This window comes from Chionomys nivalis, chromosome 20, assembly GCF_950005125.1.
Source record: "Chionomys nivalis chromosome 20, mChiNiv1.1, whole genome shotgun sequence".
NCBI lineage: Eukaryota > Metazoa > Chordata > Mammalia > Rodentia > Cricetidae > Chionomys > Chionomys nivalis.
In genome coordinates, this window is record NC_080105.1 from 15208464 (window position 1) to 15232012 (window position 23549).

The window sequence follows — 23549 nt, forward strand, 5'->3', positions numbered from 1 at the left end:
TCCCCCCTTCCCCTCTCCCTCCCTCTCCAGTCCAAGGAGCAGTCAGAGTTCCCTACCCTATGGGAAGTCCAAGGTCCTCCCCACTACCTCCACATCCAGGAAGGTGAGCATCCAAACAGACTAGCCTCCCACAAAGCCCGCCCATGCAGTAGGATCAAAACCCAGCACCATTGTCCTTGGCTTTGTCAGCCTCCACCATCAGCTACATGCTCCATCAGTTCCAGTTCAGCTGGCCTTGGTGATCTCCCATTAGACCAGTCCCACTGTCTCAGTGGGTGGAAGCACCCCTCGTGGTCCTGACTTCCTTGCTCATGTTCTCCCTCCTTCTGCTCTTTATATGGACCTTGAGGGCTCAGTCCAGTGCTCCGGTGTGAGTCTCTGTCTCTATCTTCATCCATCGCCAGATGAAGGTTCCCTCTGGATGGAACTCCTCAGCACTGAAACAGGGATACCTAGTAGTCCAAGGACACTGCAGACAAAAGGGCGATCGTGAGGGCAGGGCAGGGTCGAGTGGCCTTTGTTTCCTTTATAATCGGAGACTGTCCTTTTGTTTCCCAACCATCCAGACATGAATAACCACACAAAACTATATTAATTACAGCACTGTTTGGCCAATGGCTCAAGCTTATTCCTAACTAGTCTTATGTCTTAAATTAACCCATTTCTCTTAATCTGTGTATCGCCATGAGACTGTGGCTTACTGGTAAAGTTCTAATGTAGCTCCTTCAGCAGCTACATTCCTAACTCTACTTTCTTCCTCCCTGCATTATGTTTGGTTTTCCCACATATGTATATTCTCCCCTGCCATAGGTCAATGCAGCTTCTTAATTAATCAATGGTATAAAACATACTCATAACATGCAGAGGGGAATCCCACATCAGTTTCTTTAGCTACAATACCAGGAGAATAGGTGAGAGTTTTATGGTTCTTTACTTGAATGTGTAATGAGACACATGATTAATTATTTGTGATTATTTGAATATTTCTATATAATATCGGACATATGAATGAAAAATTAAATCCTCAATTGCCAGTACACACAAACACACAGTGCGAAGGAATTCGCAAAGGGAATGATAAGGTGGAGACCGCATATCCAGCATATGTTATTTTGCTCCATTCATAAAATGTAAATTTTCATACACTGTGGGGTGTGTCTTTCATGACACTGTTAAGTGACTGATTTTTTTCTAGAAATGACCCACCAGAAGCTTAAAGATGCTAAGCAGCTATCTGAAGATTACATATTGATAAAAAACAACTAAAACAGAAATTCCAGTTTTCTAAAATGATGATTTTTTTTTCTCATGATGTCAACCGTAATCAAGAGATTGAGAATCAAGTTGTTCACATTTTAGGAATGACAGAACCAAAATAGAACTACAATCTTTCATTAGCCTCATAACAAGGTCAGAGGAAGAGAGAGAGCTAGAGTGAGAGCGAGAGAGAGAGAGAGAGAGAGAGAGAGAGAGAGAGAGAGAGAGAGAATATTGTAAGACACAGTTGACTACATGTTTCATTAGAATATTATCTTTTGGGAAATTAAAACTGTTTTTTTTTTTTTTCAAAATCCACTCCTAGGCAGCCTGTTCTAAACTTAAATGTCAAAATTTGTATTTCTTATTCGTACATACATTTTGTGTGCCAACTCTCCCACATTACTGTTTGGTCCATTGGCAGTTGCTCCTCTTCCAGGTTGTCGAGTTCATGTATTTTTGGTTATCACAATCTGTTCCTATTTTTCCAATTTATCCTTTGATTAAACAAGGAAAGCTATCAAATCAATCTAGTTAGGAAATGAGCAGCAATTCCCCAAAAGCACCTGCAGTGCCCAGGAGGGGGTCAGAAGTGTCCTGTATCCTGCAGTGCCCAGGAGGGGGGCAGAAGTGTTCTGTACCCTGCCTTTCATCCAGAGGCTAGCATCAGGTTACTGACTCAGGAATAAGATAATACATCATTTATCAGTTTTAAAACATGTATTTTCATAACTCAGATATTCCTCTGATCAGTTCTGGAGAAGAAAATGTCACCTTATGATTTAACTCAGAGTGAGGGGCTGGTGATGACAGTTCTCTCTGAAGTTTGAAATGTCCCCAGTGGCCTCTTTGTGCTTAGTACACACTTCCCTTTACCTCCCTGGTTTCTCTTGGTTCCATTTTCACATGTCTTTGTTTTGTTTTTGCTGAAAGTGTTTTAGAAATCGATGTTATATAGCTCTTGCTCTTGTAAGGAAAGAAAAATTCTTCCAAACTTTAAAACCAAATTAAAAATTATGATTCCACAGAGACATGTGGGCCTTTTTAGTAAAAACTGATGTTTATTTAGGCTCCTTTTTATGTCTTTTTGATATAACATTGATATATACTTAATAGTCGGTATCTATTGAATCCAAGTTAGCATAGGAGAAAACAAGTTCAAAATTGTAGGTCAGAGAGAGGAGATTAAGAATCTAATGGGTGGCCGGGCGGTGGTGGCGCACGCCTTTAATCCCAGCACTTGGGAGGCAGAGGCAGGCGGATCTCTGTGAGTTCGAGACCAGCCTGGTCTACAGAGCTAGTTCCAGGATAGGCTCCAAAACCACAGAGAAACCCTATCTCGAAACCCCCCCCCCAAAAAAAAAAAAAAAGAATCTAATGGGTGGCAAACAGCGGTGGGGGGGGGGGGGTGATGATGGCCTGGTGAGACGGCAAGGGAAGGTCACAGTCAAGTATGACTGCAAGGAGCTACAGAAGCGCCTCAACCTGGAGGAGTGGATCTTAGAACAGTTCACGTGTCTCTATGTCTGCCAGGAGGAGGAGATCCCAGAGCTGAAGATAGATGTGGATGAACTCTTGGACATGGAAAGCGATAATACCCGGGCTGCTAGAGTGAAGGAGTTGTTAGTTGACTATTACAAGCCCACTGAGGCCTTCATCTCTGGCCTGCTGGACAAGATCCGGGGCATGCAGAAGCTGAGCACACCCCAGAAGAAGTAAGGGTCCTGAACCAGATGACCATGGCTCCCACAGGACAATCGCTGCCCCCAACCTGGTAGCAACAGCAATACCAGGGTGCCATGAGCAGGGATTCCTGTGCCCCTGCCTAGGGGCCACTTCCCTTGCCCTCAGTTTTCCATTTTTAGGGTTTTTTATTGTTATTAAACTGATGGAACTTAAAAAAAAAGAATCTAGTGGGGGGAGGTGGCAGGGGTTGCCACACAGGTACTTAGGGGCATGTCACACATTCTCCAGAAGAAAACCATCTTCCTCTAGACCAAAGGGAAAAGAAGCGATGATAACAACACTGAATTATAGAAACCTGCAGAGTAGTTTTACTACCTTAATATTAAATTTAAAAAGTTTTAGTAACTTCTCTAACCTTATGTTTATTACAGATTTAATTTTTTAATTCAGTATTATTATGTGTTATGTACATGAAGCATCCATAGGTGCTTGTGTGAAGGTCAAAGTACAACTTCATGTGGAGTTAATATTCTCCTTCCACATCCACATGGATTCAAGAGATTAAGCCCTGGTGTCCAGGCTTGCATGGTTGAGGCACAAGCACCTTTACCCACTGAGGCATGTCACAAGTCCATTAGGAAAGTGTTTAGAAAGCACAACAAGAGGTAGAATCAAGGCTAGTGTCCAGGTGAGTCCTCTGCAAAGCCTGCACTCTGATTAGCATAAATGCATACATACATACATACATACATACATACATACATACATACATAAAATAAATAAAGCCCCTTCTACAACTTCACCCAACTCAGGTTGTATAGAGTCAAATTACCTCATGCTGCCAGATCTACACCCTTTTTATAACTTATTCTTTTGGTTTGCATCCAAAGGGATGGGTTTATCGTGACATCTTTATACATACGTGGCCCATTCAGGTTTTAATTGGTACTTTCACACAAGGTTTAACTTTGATTTTTGATGCCAAGATGGGTACATGTACCTTTCCCTGGTTTTCTACTGATTTGACGTCTTTCCTTATTCCTTACATATTCTAGATGGTAACCATTTTTTTGGATTTTTTTTTCTCAAAATACTTTATTTTACCTTAGCTACTTGTAAAAAACAGAAAACTGTCATTTCATTGTAAACAAAACAATCAATGCATTTTGCTTTTCGGCTTGTCCATTGAAGCATTGTCTCCTTTAAAGCAGACGCCTTCCCGCTGAAATCACAATTTCTTTTTGCTCCAGTATTTTGCTAAGTGTTTTAAAGTTTGGCCGTTTTACAGTTAAGCTATTGATCTGCCTGGAATGAGTCCATGCAAACTGTGAGGCAGGAATTTCCTGGCAATGTCCCAAGTGTTCCAGCACCACTGTTGAACAGAACATCTGTCCTCCGCAAATCTCCACTAATACCTTTATATTTCATCAAACATCTCCAGGTAAGCGAGTCTCATTCTTAGCCACCAGTTGTGTTATTTTAGTGTGCTATTCAAACTACAGTCATTTGTCACTTCTCACACGCTTTTCATAATGTTTTCGAGAACTTCATACATGAGCACGGCATCTGTATCATCCCCACCCTCCCTCCCTATCCAGTTCCTCCTCCCTCCCAAATTCATTGTCTCTTCTTCAATTATTATTGTCACATGCACATATATATGTATATTTATGCACACACAACTATACACCCTACTGAGCACATTTAGTTTTGGTTGTATATACATGTGTCCAGGGCTAACCACCTGGGATTAGACATCCTTTGTGCAAGCTTGTCCTTGAAAAGACTGAGCATCTCTCAGAAGCCACAGCCAGCATATATGTCTTCATCTAGGGATGGAACTCTGAACAATTGCACCTGTCCTTGTTGGCATGCCAACCGATATTGTCATTATGCTGTTCTCTAAGCAATCATGTTGCTCAAATTCTGGGGTGTGTTCTTCCTGTCATTTCTAGGGGACACTACCTAGCAACCTACATACTGGGCTTCTGTCTCTTACAGTCTTTCCACCCCCTCTTCTGCAATTTTCCATGAGCATTAGCTAAAGATGTTGAGTTGAATAAATATCAAATAGATCAAAAAGGATAACCTACCGCTGATGTTTTCTCAAACCAATGTAATTACTAAAGGCATTCTAAATCCTTATCCCCACAGGTGTAAGTGTAGCTGTCACCCCTCTTATTACTTTGATAAGACACATAACCAGAAGCAACTTAAGGAGAAAAGTGTTTATTTTATCTCTTATAATTCTGAGGTCACCCATCATTACTGACAAAAGTTAGGGCAGGAACCCTGAGAAGCATGTGATTCAAAGGCCATGGAAGAGTGTTGTTAACTGTCTTTCTCTATACAGATTGCTTATCTGCTCTTTTCTATATCATGGGTCCACCTGCCCAGGGATAGCACCACTCACAATGGGCTTGGCCCTCCCACATCAATCACTAACTAAGAAAATACTCTATAGACTTGCTTACAGGAAAATTTTTATATGTTTTTCTCTTTATATTTTTATTATTTAAAACAGTTTTTAATTTTAAATATATTTTGATCATATTCTTTTGCTCCTCAATGTCCTTACAAATCTTCTCCCACTTTATCCCCCAACTTTTAAGTTTTTTCTCAAAAAACAAAAACCCAATAAACAGAACACCCAAAAATCAATAAAGCAAAATAAAAAAACACCCAAAAAGAAAAACAAATAAACAACTACAAAAAAAAAAATAAATCACCAAATTATAACCAAATAAAAACATGTGCACAGCAACTGTGTAGTTCATTGTATATTGGTCAGTTATTCCTGAACATAAGGCCTGCCCTCGACTGATTGATATACCCAGTGGTGGATATACTCAGTGGTTGATATACCCAGTGCTGGATATACCCAGTGGTGGATATACGCAGTGGTAGATATACCCACTGGTGGATATACCCAGTGGTGGATAGACCCAGTGGTTGATAGACCCAGTGGTGGATATACCTAGTGGTGGATATACCCAGTGGTGGATATATCCAGTGGTCGATATACCCAGTGGTCAATATACCCAGTGGTCGATATACCCAGTGGTCGATATACCCAGTGTCATCCATTGGAGAAAACTGATTTCCCTATCCCGTCAGGTATAAATGACAATAATTCAATTGCTAACTTTCACCCTAGTGGCTAGGTTTTTATTCATTCATTTTTAATATAACAGAATAAAATGTAATAAGATAAAACAAAAACTATCACATCAAAGTCGGAAAGGACAAACCAATAGAAGAAAAAGAGCCCAAAAGAAGGTATAAAAACCAAATACCCACTCCCATCTCACACTCAGGAATCCTGTAAAAACAGTAATTTGGATGCCATAAAATTCACATAGAGTACCTGGGGCAGACCTGTGCAAGCCCTGTACACACCACTTCAATTTCTGTGAGTTCAAATAAATTTTGTTCACACTAATTCAGAGATTATTTTTTTTCTGGTGTCTTCCATCTCTTCTGACTCTTGGATTCTTTCTATCTCCTCTTCCCCGAGGTTCCCTAAACCTTCAGGGGAAGGATTTGATGAAGACATCCCATTTAGAGCTGTGTGTTCCAAGGTCTCTAGTGCTCTGTGTAACGTCCGGCTGTGGGTCTTTGTATTTGGTCCCTTGTGCTGTAGGAGGAAGCTTCTCTCACCTACAGACAAATGTTGTGGAGGCATTTTTTCAGACTAGCACCCCTCTTCCGGAATGACCCTAACTATATCAAGATGACATGAAACTGACGAGATAAGCCAGCCTCAAAGCAACCTCTTTTGGCAACATTTAGGGACTTCACAGTGATCCATGACAGGTCAATAAGGGACTTGTCCCATTTGTGCAGCAGCCTGACAAACCTTCACTTTGGATTCGGGATTCTGCTTTCTAGTTTCATAGAAAATCAACCAACCACTTTAAAGGTTTAAGTGAGATTGGATTAGAACTAAAGATAAATTAGGAACCATAGAATGCACGTCTTCTAGAATTTCTCACTCCGTGTTGTACATTTCCCTTCATATCTTTAATATATCTCTCAGCAGAGTTTTATAATTACCCAAAGCTAAAACCTCACTTGTCTGATTCTACCAAGTAAATCTATTTTATATATTTCAAAAATGATACTTCCAACTTTTTTTTCTTTTTCTGGTTTATAGATCTGCAATTAACTTTTGTGTTTTTCCTCTGCAACCCAGAGCTGCACAGAATTCTCCCAACGACCTTTGACCCTCCCCTATAGATTTTATATGCAAACTACCTTTTTTCTGTAATTCATAAGGCTGTATTTGCTGGCATTTTAATTCTTACATCATTTGTTCCTCATCATTCCTCACTGTGCTGGCTGAAAATTCCAGTAATGTGTGGTTCGATAGGAGGGTTGGAAGCCATCTTTCCCAGCTGTTAACTCAAGATGGGCATCCCGTGAGAAATGTGAAACTTGCTCTTGATATTTGTAAACAAGTGGCTTTTAGGTTTGAAATTTGATAGGAATATCATCTCACTTTTTCATTCATCTTTTCTGTACATTTTTATTTGAATAAGTTTAGGAAATTTTACCACATGCCTGTTGTATTTCACTATGAGGTATTTTCCTTTTAATTATATTAATAGCTTAATGTTATGAAAATTTTTACAACCTGCTGTAAATCCAAGATGTTTGAGATGTTTGTTTTAAAGTATTTTAATATAAATACTCAAGCAAAATAAATCATTTGGTTTTATTTTCTAATATTTGTGAGAAATGGAATGTATTTTCTCATTAATATCTTCCTTGTACTCTTTGAGTTTTATATTGAAATGGTGTTCTCTCATATCTCAGAACAGTTTACTTAATATTGAGATTAATTTTCCCTTCATTGTCACCTACTAAAACACGTAGACCCTTAGTGGAAGAAAATAGATGAAGAATCTGTATTTACCTCTCTTCTTTCCCTGAGAAGAAGAGTGTAAAACACTGAGGAACAGATGGACAAATGATAGCTGGAGTGGAATAATTGAACAACTTGAAGCTTAAGCAGACTGAAAAGGCAAAACACTAAGAAAAACAATTATCCCAGATGGCAGAACTCTCGAGAAGTAGCAGCAACTAGTACATCTGGAATCTGGGGTAGAACAGAGAACTGAGGACAAGAAAAGAACTAAAATTAGATGGGAAAATCTAAAGCTGATTGAGAAAGGGTAGCTTGTTACACGGCTTCCTCTGAGCCAGAGACTGGAGTTTATAATCTGACAAAACAAAACAGAAAGTAAAGACCTTTATGAAGACCTGAGGTACTCAGAGCTAAAAGCTCGCATAAGGACATGGTAGCCACATCCTTCTGCATGAGTAGCTCCAAAAAATTGTGACTGCCAAGTTCCTGCTCTTGGCAGAAGATTAATAAGGGGCTTATTTGTAGCACTGCCAAATCAAACGTGAATTTCAGATAAATTTTCAACCTTGTAATAATTGAGCCACAGTTATAGCTTTTAAATTTATCTTTTCTTATTTGTAATTTGGTTTAAATTTGACAGATAGCACATGTTTTCCTTTGTTCAACCTGGCAATTCCACTTGTTTTAAGAACAAGATCCATCAAAAAAAAAAAATACAATAGCAGAAGATACTTGAAGTAAGGGTTGGAGGTAAGTAGCTCAGTGGGAGAGAACTCACCTCGTATACATGAGTCCCTGGGTTCGATATTTAATACTTCAAAGGGGAAGAAGGAAAGTGTTGAAACCAGGAGAGAGGCTGTGCAGGTAAGAGCACTTCCTACGAAGCACAAGGACCTCAGTTCACATCCTAAGTACTCATGGCAAACGCTGACGTGGGTGTGAGCATGTAACGCCAGCCCTGGGGCTGGGGCTGGGGGTGGCATGGGAAACAAACACTGATGAATCCTGGGAGCTCACTGACCAGCCAGTGTAGCCATCATGGTAAGCGTGTGGTTCACCTAGAGACCCTGTCTCAAGGCAGGAGAGCAAAGAGCATTGGAGGAAAACACCTGACTTCCTTCTCTGGTCTCTGCATGTTTACCAATGGGCAAGAATGCCTACACACACACATGCATGCATCATATGCATATATATCCCCATGTGTGTGTTGTGTGTGTATGCACACACTCACATACACATGCACACACACACATACAAACATGTACTGGCAGTGTCCCCTTGATAGTAAATTTTTTGAAAGTCTACCCATGTGCTCAGAAATTTCCAGCAGCTTTGTATTGTCATGTTGTTTTTCAGAAGTCAGCAAATGGTTTTTTATTTACCAACACAAGCAGTTGTTACTTTGGCTGCTCCAACCCAAGCTTTAGCTACCCAAAAGACACACCTCAGAGAGCACATCTTCAAACATCAATAACCTTTTATCTCTTCCCCAGGGAAATTAACACTTTCTATCAAAGAAGGTTTTCTAGGAATCAAAGAAAAGAAGAGATGAATATGGGAGGATGTAGAAAACCACCACACTAGTCCGTTTACTTTATCAATATTTTGCTCTTTATGGATCATTGCTAGTTGCCTCTTATTTCTTTTTGAGGTGAAAGTTATATAAGAGTAGTCTAAAGTGGTCAGTTCAAGTGCATTTAATACTTTCACACTGTTGAACCATCACTTGCTTGTTCTATTTCCTGTTAGCTTTAGGTTTAGGTCAATCCTGCAGGAATGACTGATTAGTTAACTGGATGCTTGAGCGAGTTACTGAGTGAGTCTGTTGCTCCAACTGCTCCAGCTTTTTCTATGTGGATCACTTTCTCCTGCTTGGCTTCTGTGCCCTTTGACCCACCTTTGTCAGTTTGCTCTTCAAGTGAATCCGCTTCGGATTGACATTTGAGTTGTACTCCATTATTGTGAAGAGTGCTGAGGAACACAGCTTGTTTTAAATGTGGTATTAGATCATGAAAAGGAGATTTATTTACAGAGCGAGAATTGAGATTATGGCCCATCAACCTTAGCTGAGAACGCGCGTGTCATTAGACTTCAATGTCCTCCCACTCTGCACAAGTTGTAAATGATCACAGAACAAACTGAATTTCTAAATAAGGAACATATTGATGAAAATTAACTGTATTTCATCAGCTTCTACCTCCGTTCATGCAATTATAAGATTAACCAAACTAGTGAGCTATTTACTTTCTTTGTATCCTTTATATTTGGCTATTAGATACACATTTAATAGGTTGTTTATAAAAATGTATTATATAAAGAAATAGCCAGGGTGTAGAGATGGCTCCGTGGTTTAGAGCTCATGACATTTGGTTCCCAGAACCCACATTGTGACTCTCACAACCATCTGTGACTCCAGTCCCAGGGGATCTGATACTCTCTTCTGATCTCCATAGGCTACAGGCACATATAGTGTACATACATAGAGTCAGGCAAAATATTTGTATATATAAAATAAAAATAAATAAGTCTTAAAATTAATAAAATACCTTAGTATAATTTCTACAGAGGAGTTTAAGCATTATAGAGACTCTTAAATGAAGTATCAGCTTGAATTATCATTTATTTACTTTTTTACTTACAAACAAAGTTATTTCAGTTTCTGGCTGCATTTTCAAATTAAACTTATTGGATGTTTTTGCAACTTACAATAGATCGTTATACATGAGGAAGTTATTAACCTAACAAAATGCTAAGCAGATGAAATATTGAACAATGCATTTACAAAAGGCATATTTAATAGTAAAAGTTTCAATTATAGTGCATAACTTAATGAAATATGCCTTTTAACTTTTCTTATTATAATTTATTTTCATTTTGATAGCATTTACATCTTTTCCCCCTTACTGTTATTCTCAATGTTTGTTCCCAAATCTTAAGTCTTTCACAACCATTTACAATGTTTGGTTTTACTGCTACTCTTAGAGTTCCTCTAACTTGAATCTTTAATTTTTACCTTGAACTCACTTGATCAAAATAAATAGAAAATAACTACTATGAGCTAAAGAATGAAGTAAAAGTCAAAGGTTGTATCTCTACGTGTTTATCAAAGTTTTCCAAAAAAAATCTAGAAAATATATTTTCACACAAAAAATCAATAGGAGATTAGATAGATAGATTAGATAGATAGATAGATAGATAGATAGATAGATAGATAGATAGATAGAGATAGATAGATAGATAGATAGATAGATAGATAGATAGATAGATAGATAGATGATAGATAGATAGATAGATAGGTGATAGATAGATATATACTTATATTACTATGGACTATTATGTATGTGATATAGAATGTAATATAGACATGGAAACAACAGCTATTTGGGCTAAGAAGCTAACAATCTTATGACAAAAGTCTCTAGCATACAACTCTAAAGCCTAAAAGTCCCTGAGAAGGTGCTAGTGCAAATCTGCATTTGAAGATTGAAGAACATTGACTGCATACCCTCAAAAATGATGAGTTGTGCACATCAGAGCTTCTGCTTTTTCTCTCTTTACCCAGGTGCATAATGTGTTTGTTGATGGCACCAAAATTCAAGCTGTCATCCTAATCCACATACCCATCTTCTCTGACAACATCCTCACAAGAACAGGCAGAGATGTCACTTGTCCATTTCCCAGGTATTCCTCTTTAAAGTCAAGGTGACAACCAAGACTAGCCACGTTACATAGTAAGCCACTTACCTTACAAGAAGTGTTGGCTTGTTCACATCTCTGCTTAGGATGTGTGAAAAGAAGCATTATATTCCAAGACATGGCCATATTGGTATCATAACTTCAAGTCTTGAATCAGTGTAATTACCTTTGGTAAATCTTCTTGAACAAAGCATGGAACTTCAGGTACAGAAGTAGGCATATATTTTAATAGTCATAACTCCATAAAATCAAAGTAAAATGTGTAATATGTAAAAGTCTCACATGGGGGAGAGGTATGGAGAACTGGTTGATTAGCACTGTTTTGCCTGACAAACTTAGAAATGGTTCAAAAACAAGAAATAAGCAATCATGGTAAAGACAGAGATTAAAATACACTGGACCTCTATTGAGTCAAACCACACACTTCAACTCGGAAAGGATCAGTCTGCCTTCCACGTCATTATTGCCCACTGTCCAAGTCAGGACTCCATTTTAAAGCAGTTACTTGAACGAAGCTCATACTTACATTCACTCTTTCCCACAGGAAGTTTTCAACCCAGTGAAGAGACTGTGCAAGAGCAAATGACTTAGTCAGAAAGAACAAGGTACATAATAAATGCCAATGGGAATAGTCTCAACAGACGCCAAGAGACAGCTACAGCTGCGACTCGGTGTTGCTACAGTCCTGAGGTAGAAACAAGCGTGACTTGTCCGTATGCTCAGCCATCTTTCACTGAGTAACACGCATAATGTCGTTCTGATGTTACAGACTTTCCAAATCCTATTGCTCTGACTGCACGGCTTGATCGTTTCTTCAGTCCTGGTTTGCTTGTGTCTGTTCATTTAACTATTGTAATATTTTCTTACTTTGCTCTTTACCTTATCTATGATCATCCTGGACACAGTAGCCTTGACAGAAGCAATAGAGCATGGGTCAAGACAAAGACAGTATGGAAATCATAAAGGAAGGATATTTGGCAATAAAAAAACACATCTTGTCAGTTTTAAAACTTTAAAGAAAACTGAACTTAAATAACTAATCAAAACAACTAGCATCCGCTGTTTTCAGGGAGGAATATAGTATAAAGATTGGCAGTTATTAGAACATGCTCTGAAGTAACTGTTTTCTCTTCACACCAACTAACATCAGACATTGACTTAGCCATGACTCAGATGACCCAAGTATTTACCAACCTATGTTACAAAGCCATGGGTAGCTTATTTTCTATTAATGAGTTTGCTTGTTGCAAGCAAAAGCCAACTCAATTCATCCAGGAAAAACTTTAGCTCTGCCAAATCATCAGTAGTCAAAATATCCTTTTCATATTTGGTAATGATGTATCTTACAGTCCAAAATACATGAACCATTTTCATCTGCTCCAAACTCTTTGGTCCTTCATACCAGGACAAAGGGTTACTTCTCAAATCATATTTTCTGTCTTTTAAAGGCAAGTAGGATTTTCTCAGTATTGTTTATCTAAAAACTTTACCATCAACCATTTTCTGTAGAAAACGGTTCTTTGCAAAAACCAAACCAAAATCTAAACCTTGGGTTCCCATGTGCATCATATTGATGCTTTTTGTGCTCATGAACCCTTGGGTTCATCTGCATCATTTTGATGCTTTGTGTGTTCATGAGTTCTTCTGCCAGGCATTCTGCTGTGTTTCAGGCAGTAACCTTCTCACTTAAAATAGGCAATAATAAAAGATACTTTCTCTCCACTTAACTAAGGTAAATGAAATCCAAAGCATCAAGCCAAAGACTTGTAATAAGAGTGCCCCATACTTTTTATGAAATCTTTAAAATAATTACCAGATATTGGTACACTGTAATTTTTACTATTCTCCTTTTGTGCCCACATAATTGCTGGTTTCTCCACTTTCTGCCACAAAATCTATCTCCAGACCTGTACCAATATTCACTAACTATGCTAATACCCTAATTCAGACCCATGTGAATAGTCTTGACTCCTTTCAGCATGTATAGCTTTTGAAATGCTAAGAAAAATACCTAGTGCCCTCCTACAATCGGAGAAATGTGTATGTTTAGTGTGCAATGATTCTGATCTGTAATTACAAAATTATAGAATAGAATTAAAATTTTGATGCTATATATATATATTATAATATATAGTAAAGTCAGTTATTGTTACTGATATTAACACAGCTAGTGAGTTTATGCTTTATCACTCCCAACAATATCTAAGTTTCCTAATTCAGAGTGTGTGCCGGTGTGCACATGTGTGTTGGCTGCTCTGGATCTTCTTCCACCTTGGGAAATAATAGCCACTATTTATCTCTGCTCATGTTCTCTTAGACGCAATAATCAGCCTTGAGTTTGTGGCAACCACTTCACACGCTTGATAATCCACGGCTTATTCCCTCATTGCTCCAAAACTTTGGCAATGATATAAATGGGGATCATCAGAGTTCCTCCTCCTAAGGGATAGAAGAGCCCTTCTGTGACTGGCAGAGAAGCCCCAGTAACGTGGGTGTGCCTGCTGCAGCGACTGCCTTCTCACACCCTTGTAAAACTGAGAAGAAGCCAGCGGAGAGAACGGCAGAAATGCAAAGTGAGAAATTAGAAAAAAAAAATTCTTTTTCCTTCATCTCTTTTAGACTGTTGCTGCTATGAAAATGAACTGACCTTTTCTAAACTTAAATTCCATTTTTAAATTATAAAAGCCAAATACTAGCACAAATTAAAAACTCAAGCGTTGCACATTAATATAAAATTAAAAGCAAAATTTTTCCCACCCAAATCCACAGTCCAGATTTTCATTAGCAATTTCTAAATTTGCTTCTGCAAAAATGTTGGCATCCACAGAGGTAAATGTCATAAAAAATGGAAGTATTTTTAAGCTCCATCAACATTATACAGCATATGTCACCTTATAGTTTGGAGTAAACATAGATTTACTCCATTATTTTTAATGAGCTGCAGAGAATCCCAGTGCAATGAAGTGATATAATAAAAATGTTCACAGCTCTAGTCATAAAACTAGAAAATGTAAATATATGAATTATGCAGAACTGAGATTTCGCATAAAAGTTGACGGTGGCATAGCGGTCGGCAGAGCTTGGGGAGAGCATGGTAGGAAGGAGGGTGGGGAAAGGTCAGTCAACAGGTGAGCTAAGGTAGATGTAAGGTCATTCTGGTGTGCCCCTGAACAGTAGGATAGCATAACCAACCCCCATGCCCTGAATATCTCAGAAAGCTAAGGAAAGAACTATGAGGATTTTCACCACAAAGGATAATCTTTGTTAGCATATTATATAACTATAATCGCTTGCCTATTATATAATAAACATTGTATCATATGACATGGCACTGCATAAATATGCATAATTGTACGTGCCAACTAAAAATAAAATTTAAATTTCTTCACCTTCCTTTATTTTTTTTCAGTGCCGAGGATCAAACCTAACATCTTGAGCATGCTAGGCGGGTGCTTGATCACTGACCTGCAACTGCCTGCCTCAAAATTAAACTCTGAATAAAAACATAAATAAGTTCAGTGTTGAAGTATTTAGCTTCAATTTCCTCCATAATGTCTAGATATTATGAAATACAAAAGTCTTGCTTTGTCTCACACTACTTACAATCAGCATATTAAAAGCAATTATTCCCATTAGAACAATTAACTATATCTTAGCCAAATAACTTGAACTGATATTCTATTCCAAATGCAAAAATAATAGAAAGGAATTATTTTAAATTTAATACCTTTAAAAAATAACCTGCTGTGGAATATTTAACTCTGTAATGTTATGTTACATTTGTTTATACTGTGGAATATTACTTTAACTGTATAAAGGTGTGTTTCATCTGTTTATGCTGAATTTGCTAATTATGTAAAGATGTACTGCTTTTGTTTCACCTTGCCAGCCTAAGCACCTGGTTGGTCTAATAAAAGTTGAATGGCCAATAGCTAGGCAGAAGAGGGAAAAGCAGGGCTGGCGGGCAGAGAGATTAAGTAGGAAGATAAATCTAGACTTGAGAGAGAAGAAGAAAAAGAGAATGAGAGAGAAAGAGAGGGACATACCCAGAACCAGAAGCCAGGCAGCTGAGAGAAAGAAAGAAAGAAAGAAAGAAAGAAAGAAAGAAAGAAAGAAAGAAAGAAAGAAAGAAAGAAAGAAAAGGAGATGGTGTGGAAAGTCCTTCTGTATATGTGTTGCTTTTATTAGTTAATAAATAAAGAAATTGCTTTGGCCTGTGATATGACAGAATAGAGCTAGATGGGGAAAACTAAACTGAATGCTGGGAGAAAGCAAGCAGAGTCAGGAGAAAGCCATGGAGCTGCCAGAGGTAAAAGGTTTGTGTCACCAGCTGGAACCTTGCCGGTAGGCCATGAGCCTACTGTAAAATATAAAATAATAAAAATGGGTTAATCACAGATATAAGAGCTAGCTAGAAATACACTTAAGTGATTGGCCAAGCAGTGATTTAAATAATATAGTTTCTGTGTGATTATTTTGGGAGTCTGAGCAGCTGGGAAATAAATGAGCAGCCTCCTACAACAGGAAGGGATGGAGGAAGGGAAGAAGGAAGGGTGGGAGGTAAAAAGCCCTGAGGAAAAACATAAGAAAGAAAAATAGATTAAAATAAGAGCTAAGCTAAGGCCGAGCATTCAAAACTAATAAGTCTCCGTGTCATGGTTTGGGAGCTGGTTAGTAGCCCAAAAGAAAAGACCTGGTACAAATATTTAAATGGGTATGAGAGAAATCTTTCTGAATAAAGTATGCATTGCACATGCTGATGGCTGAATCCCCAGGAACTACACAAATTTCAGATAAGCATCAAAACCAGTTTAGAATTAAAGTCCCTCGATACAGAGAAAGTCTGATTCCGCAGGACAAGTTGGATGCAAGTTCTAGTTTGAGAGAAAGACCATCACAGAAAACAAAATGGAGAACAATCGAGGGAAATACCCAGCATCAAATTCAGGCCTCTACATGTACAAGCACATAAAAGCAGCACGGTGCACATATGTGTGTCTACAAATATAACATACAAATAAAACGTATACACAAATTGTGTGTGTGTGTGTATTGAGGCTACAGACAGGGGTAGCTACTTTGGTAGAATGCTTTCCTATCATGTGTGAAAACCTTGAGTTTGATTCCCAAGTCACAGCATAAAACTGGGTATGATACCCCATTCCTCAACTACCCCAGCATCCCAGTATTTAAATGGTACAAACAGGAGAAGCAAAAGTTCTATGTCGCCCTCAGCTACATAGAGAGTTTGAGATCAGTTTGTGAATCCTGATGTGTGTGTGTGTGTGTGTGTGTGTGTATTGTCTCAGGGGTTTCTATTGCTGCAATGAAACACCATGACCAAAAAAAGTTAGGGAGAAAAGAGTTTCTTCAACTTACACTTTGTGATAAGCTTGAATGAGTCGGCACCCATAAGTTCATAGGGAGTAGCACTGGCATAGGTGTGACATTGTTGGAGGAAGTGTGTCACTGTGAAGGCAATCTTTAAGGTCTCATATGTGCTCAAGGTATGCCCAGTGTCTTAGACCACAGCCTGTAGATCAAAATGTCACTCCTTCTCCACTCTCAGCTTCTTCTCCAGCACCATGTCTGCCTGCATACCACCATGTCACACCATGATGATAATGAACTAAATCTCTGAAACTGAGCTACTCAGTTGAATGTTTTCCTTTATAAGAGTTGCTGTGGTAATGTTGTCTCTTCACAGCAATATAAATCCTTCTACATTGTAGTCCATCACTGAAGGAAGCCAGGACAGGAACTTAAACAGGACAGGACCTGGAGACAGCAGCTGATGCAGAAGTCATGGAGGGGTGTTGCGTGCTGGCTTGCTCCTCATGACTTGCTCAGCCTAATTTCTTGCAGAAACAAGAACCACCAGCCAAGCACCACCCACAATGGGCTGGGTCTTCCCCCACTGATCATTAATTAAGAAAATGCCTTACAGCCAGATCTAATGGAGGCATTTTCTCAATTGAGGTCCCTCCACCATCACAACTTTAGCTTGTATCATGTTAACAGAAAACTTAGCCAGGGTGTGTGTGTGTGTGTGTGTGTGTGTACATACATATGTATACATACATATGTATATATAGAGAGAAACTCAAAATTGAACCTACATACAAGGAATCTTTTCCTAATACTACATGAATACAGCATAATTTTTGCAGAAAAAAAAATGACTAAATAGAAAATATTATTGAGTCTTAGGACAAAAGAGATGATTTTGTAATCAGTTTAAAATTTAGATACTCTTAAAAATTAGGCATATGATTCTTTTTTCTGGTTATTTTTGTTGCACATCTAATATTAGTTCTTTGTTTTGTTAAATTAAGTTCATAGCCAAAGCTATACTATAGCCACTCAATCGGTAACCACTTCCGTTTTACTTAACTATGATGCTGTCATACCTGGATTTTGCTTGATTTTTTCTCCACTGTTGCTAGAAATGTACATGTTTGAGGCAGGGCAATAACGCAAGCACAAGCAAGCACATGCAAACTCACACTGAATAGGCAAAATTGGCCAAAACAACCTGGCAACAAACCAAAAGCACAGCAACTAATGGCACACACTCCTCGCCAATCACAACACGCCAGTAGCACCCTCCAGTTTCAAAAGGACCAACCGAAAATGTTCCTGCAGTAACTTAATTTCCTTAACCCCATAAAAAAAAAACAAAAACAACAACAACAAAAAACTACCGACCCTTTTACAGAAGAGGCTTCTACATTGGAACCTTCCAGAGTCTGTGCTGCTGCCTCTCCGGCTCCTTACCCACTGCCCCTGGGATCGGGGATCACACAGCAGGCAGCAACACCACCTGACCACAACAACTGGTGCCCAATGTAGATGGCCTTTTCCTTTTACTTGCTTTCTGGGTCCTCCTTAATATACTTTTTTGGCATTTTTCTTTCTTGTTTTCTGCCCCCGCTGCTGTCCCCATCCCGACTCTCTCTGCCAGTGTCTCGAGTTCGTCTCCTTTGGCTGTTTTCCTTTTCTAAGCCCTTGGTGAGTTGGGGCTTTCTGTCCTATCCCTATCTTTTCTTTCCCGTTTGTCTTCCTGATAAGGAACTCTTCAGGGTGCATTGGTTCGCTCCAGTACTTGCACATAAGGGCTGACCGCCCACGAGGTAACTGCTGAAGGAGCCCTGCCCACTGGTCCTTCTCGTCCAGAGACACTGTGTGAGCACACTGGAAGTCCCTCACTACAAGCAGCACACTTGGTCCTCTGCCAACACTACTTTCGCTTTCCCTTTGGTCCTCATCCTCACACAGACTCCCTCACCGCCTGAGAGCAACTGACCACTTTTGCTCCGGGCCACTCTCTGGGACTGTCTGAAGGTTCTCTTGGTTTATGAGAAGTCCTGACTGCTCTTCGGAGTGTGAACTTTTGGAACTTTTCTCTCAGCTTCTATCTCTTGAAAATCCGGTTTACATGGTCACTAGTTAAGAACCATCAGGGCAGTGACTGGTCTCCTAATTCACAGGAAGGCTTTGGCCATTTGGCTGTGGCAGAATACCTTCTCCCTTTCAGTATTGGAACTTCTCCTCAGGCTCAGTCCCTTTCTCTAGTTTGGCACTCCTTTTACGTTCCCTATTATGGAGAACCTTCCCTCCGCTAAGGAGCACCAAATCACTGACCTGCGTGCGATCCCTCTGTTAACAAGGGGCATTAAGACTAAACATCTCAACTTGAGTAAGTGGCCACTAAGTTCGCCCCCTGGATCTCCCCTGACAATATCTGGGACTCTTCTATGTGCATGAGGGTTCTTTTCCTGGCTAGGAAGGGGAGGGGGGTTCCAGGAAAGAAAATCTCCCCCACCCCTGCCTGCATCCTTTGTGCCCATTCTCCGTGCCCTTTCTTTGGGGCATTATTGTTTCCATTAAGTCTGGCACAGCGGACAAAGTTCTCAAGGCCTTTAATGAAAACTCCCTTGAGAAAAAGATGTCCTCCGTCTCATTGGAAGTCCCCCCCCCCGCCATATCCTGAATCCTCAACAAAGGACGAGACAGAGCAGCCCCATAAGCCTTCCCACTCCTTATCCCCCAGGTACCTTGCCCGACTAAGTCTGTTCCACACATGAGAGAACATTCAGCCCTCTGCCCATTCTGAGACTTGTCCTAACTCTCCAGCTATACTGGCTGCCATGGAATCCTCCCCTAAGCGTAACCTGAAGCTAAGCCCCAACTGCTTATTCCCCCACCAATCCTTTCACCTTACCCGTCAACGTGGGCCCCAGTGCCACTGCTCAGCCTTGGGTCTCTACTCCACTTACAGATTAGGCCCTAACTAGAAAGGCAGCTAATGAGTCCAGCCCTGATTTCCCTTATTTTGAGCAAGTACTCAGTTAATAGGTCATACAACTTCAAACCCATTATGACTGGTACTCTATATTAAAGGCTGTTCTTGACCTCCCAGTCCTCTCCATAGGCACTCAGCCTATGATGATGCAACAGAGACGCATGCCCATTGGAACTTACAATTTGGACTTAATATTACCCTCAACATGCTTACTGGCTGTCAACAATACACTGATCCATGATTGGTCTACATGCCTATTTCCAATAGGTGTCCCACCTAGCCTTCAAGGCCCTCAAACTTTGTATGCCTAGGACAGTGTAGACTATTTCCACAAGCTTGTTCAGAAGGTTGCAGAACCATTTCCTGAATTTTTGACCAGTGTCAACAATGCTTCTGAAAATCATGTCCCATCTGGATTTACCAAGGATAACCTGATTAAACGCTAACCTGGGAGGGGCTCAACACTGTCACCAATAAATGCCGTTGTACCTATTAGAAATAAGAATATTCATAAGTGGGTCTTGACTTCCCATGATATTGACCCACAAAATGGACCCATTTCCACACTCATGGCCTCCATTAATGCCAAATTCCCTGCTGTCAAAAATGACAACCATAACCAGCCAGACCACATTTGCTGGGGATGTGGGCAGTCTGGCCACTTACATAGGGATTGTCCCAGGACTCATGAAAAGACCAAATGCCCTAAATGCCAAAAGGTCTATCATTGGGCATGAGACTGTAGAAACTCCCAACAATAGCCTTTAAACTCCAAATAGGCAACTTGCAGCCTGGCAAGTAAGAGGGAACTCAAAAGTCTTTTGGACCTTCCTCACTTTTCCTCACTGTCCCATGATGGCTATTTTTCTAGATGGCAAGCCCATTAAAGGATTGGTAGTCACTGGGGATGATGCCACCACCATCTCACTCAATGATGCCAAAACTTGCCCACATTGGAGGTTCAAGGATGGCCCCACCATTTCTAGGTTGAGTTGTGACTCCACCGTAGTCTTAGACTATTGTACACCTAGCTCATTGGAAGGACTTGGATGGTAACCCAGGCAGATTTTGCCCTGTTGTTTCAGATGCCCTCTGCACCCTCTGGGAACAGAATCTCTTGAAAGAGATGGGTGTTGTCCTTACTACTGATGATAAAGCCTTTTATATACCTTTGGGCAAACTTAAATATACACATGTAATTATTGATACCCATTCCTCTTTTGTGTGTGCTTTGGCCCAAATGGAGGAGAAGGCCACACAAGTTATCAAGGCACTAAAGACAGTCATGTTGGTTATGGGGCTACCCTGAGCAATAAAAACTGACAATGGTCTAGTGTATGCCTCTAAACCGTTAAAGACTTCTTACAGAGCTGGGAAATCAAACATGCAACAGGGATTTCCTATAATTCCCAAGACCAGGCTATTGTGGGAAGAGCAAACTTTTCCTTAAAAGAATAACTGCTCAAGGTCTCCTCAGAAAATAAAAAGGATGTTCACCAAGGTCCTCTTCAAAAGAATTTTTTTGGTCTTTAATGAGGAGGGCCTTTACCCTGATTATTAACACTGGGCTTCCCTCCCCAGGGAAACTCCACTCCCACTAGTAAGATGGAGGGATCTCATAACTAGTGTCTAGCAACTACCCACTCCTCTGTTGACATATGGACAGTTACACTTGTGTGTTTCCACAGAATCAGACAAAGCCAATATTGGTGCCAAGTTGAGACATCTGACCTGCCACAGACTAGGAGAATATTCCAGAACTCTTCACTGCACTAGTGCTGCTACCATTGTTGCCAATTGTTACATTTACTAAAGGTTTGTGGGTTTTTGTCCTGGCCCCTCTGGTACCCACGCCAGTAGCCACAATAGCCCTTTCTTTTCCCAGCTTGTACACCACAAACATTTCACTGGGACTCCCTTTTGCTACCCTTGTAAAGATTGTTAATTCCACAGGTTTTCAGTTTACCATATCTGAGACTGTCTGCTTTGATACACGCCTGCTAAATATAGGCTGTATTCCATTATATCGATATGCCTGGGAACTTTCTGGGTACTTATTCACAGGGTGCTACTATGCAGGGCCTAATTACACTCTCCATAACAACAAATAACTCAAATGGAATAAACCAGGCACTATGGCCTTTTGACCCACTTTGCTAAAAGTTAGTTGATTAGGATCACTCTACTAAAGTTTAATTGCCCATATTTTGGGTTCATTATACTTCTCGTACCCAGCCATTTGTCATTAGAGGAAAAGGAAAGCTATTTATTTGGAGCAACTTGGGGTAATGATTCAATGAGCCCTAATAATTTTTCCTATAGTAACCCTACCCAAGTCAACTGGCCTCTGTTTTACAATTGCCCCCTTTGTGGATACCATGCTTACATGAACATTAGACCCATTCTATTCACACAGGGAGGTGACTATTATAATGGAACCTTTAAGGGCAATGAGACTTTTGAGGCATCTGTCCAAATGACACCAAAACCAAATTTCATCTTCAAAGTCATATCACTTTGAGTCAAACCTCACTTTTCTTTCTACTAACCAATGCTACTACAATAAGCTTAAATTGCACCTCAAGTCTTTGCATGTTGAGTGCCTGTTGGAGTTCTGGCAAGGCCCCTCACACAATTTCGGTACTTATTCCTGCATTCGTATGGGTACTTGTTAGTAATGTTATGCATTTCCACAAAGTAGAACATATGAGTCCCACTAGAATAAAAAGAGACTTTAGAATAATTACAGCAATTACAGCAACCATCCTGTTTGTGGTGGCTGGAGGTGCAGTCACTACAACCTTTCTTATTAAAACACAAGCCACAGCTAATGCCTTAAACACAGCCATAGAACAATCAGCTGTGGCCCTCAGTACACAACTGTTATTTAATGCTCACTTTCATATGACCATTATGAATTTGCAACAACAGAATGATTTACTGGATGAGGAAATACAAACCTTAAATTACCTAGTGAGGGCCAACTGTGATCCTTGATTTCAGTTCTCTTGTTTAACACCATATCAAATACCCAATATGTCCTTGGCCAGACACCTACTAAGGGACAGCCTATTGGGACCATGAAACTAAAAGTTTATTAATTGAACACTACAACTTACAAATGACATCATGTAACTTAACTCAACATGAGTCATTGGATTTGACCACCACATTCATTGGCCAAGTTTGGGATCACATAAAATCCATGTTAGACCCATCTAAAGTTGTTGCTTGATGCCTTATGGGAGGTGTGGTAGTAGCTCTAATATTTCTGCTTAAGTGTCTCCTATAGCTAAGATCCTGATAACAGCGGGTGAACAAGGCAACACTCTAGGTGTTAATGGCTATGGAGAGCACTGAACCAAAGCCTCCAAGGGAGGTGGTCCATGCTTAACTAACACAAATATAGGATTCCATTTAAAGCCTTAGTTCTCCTAATAGTCTCCCCTTGCTTCTGACTTCTTGGGATCCTCTGGGGATTCAACCCTTCAAGGATTGGGAGTCAATGACAGGTAAGAGCCTGTTCCAGCAGAACAACCTAAGACAGGCACAGCCTAAAATGCTGGGGTTTCCCCGTGGTGGGGTTATAAAAATCCGTAAGTCCTACTAGGTTACTAAATAAAAATAAAATGAAAGGAGTGAGATGAGGCAGGGCAATAGTGCAAGTACAAGCAAGCACATGTAAACTCACAATGAATGAGCAAAATTGGTGAAAACAACCTGTTAGGGGACCAA

General features: G+C 39.9%; 1 protein-coding gene across 1 annotated transcript; it reads left to right on the forward strand.

Moving 5' to 3' along the window:
* Nucleotides 1-2634: 2634 nt before the first annotated feature.
* Nucleotides 2635-2976, forward strand: LOC130863206 (protein phosphatase 1 regulatory subunit 14B-like). The gene has a single exon (XM_057753098.1). It carries the CDS (start codon nucleotides 2635-2637, stop codon nucleotides 2974-2976), a length of 342 nt encoding a protein of 113 aa, XP_057609081.1.
* The last annotated feature ends 20573 nt before the right edge of the window (nucleotides 2977-23549 follow it).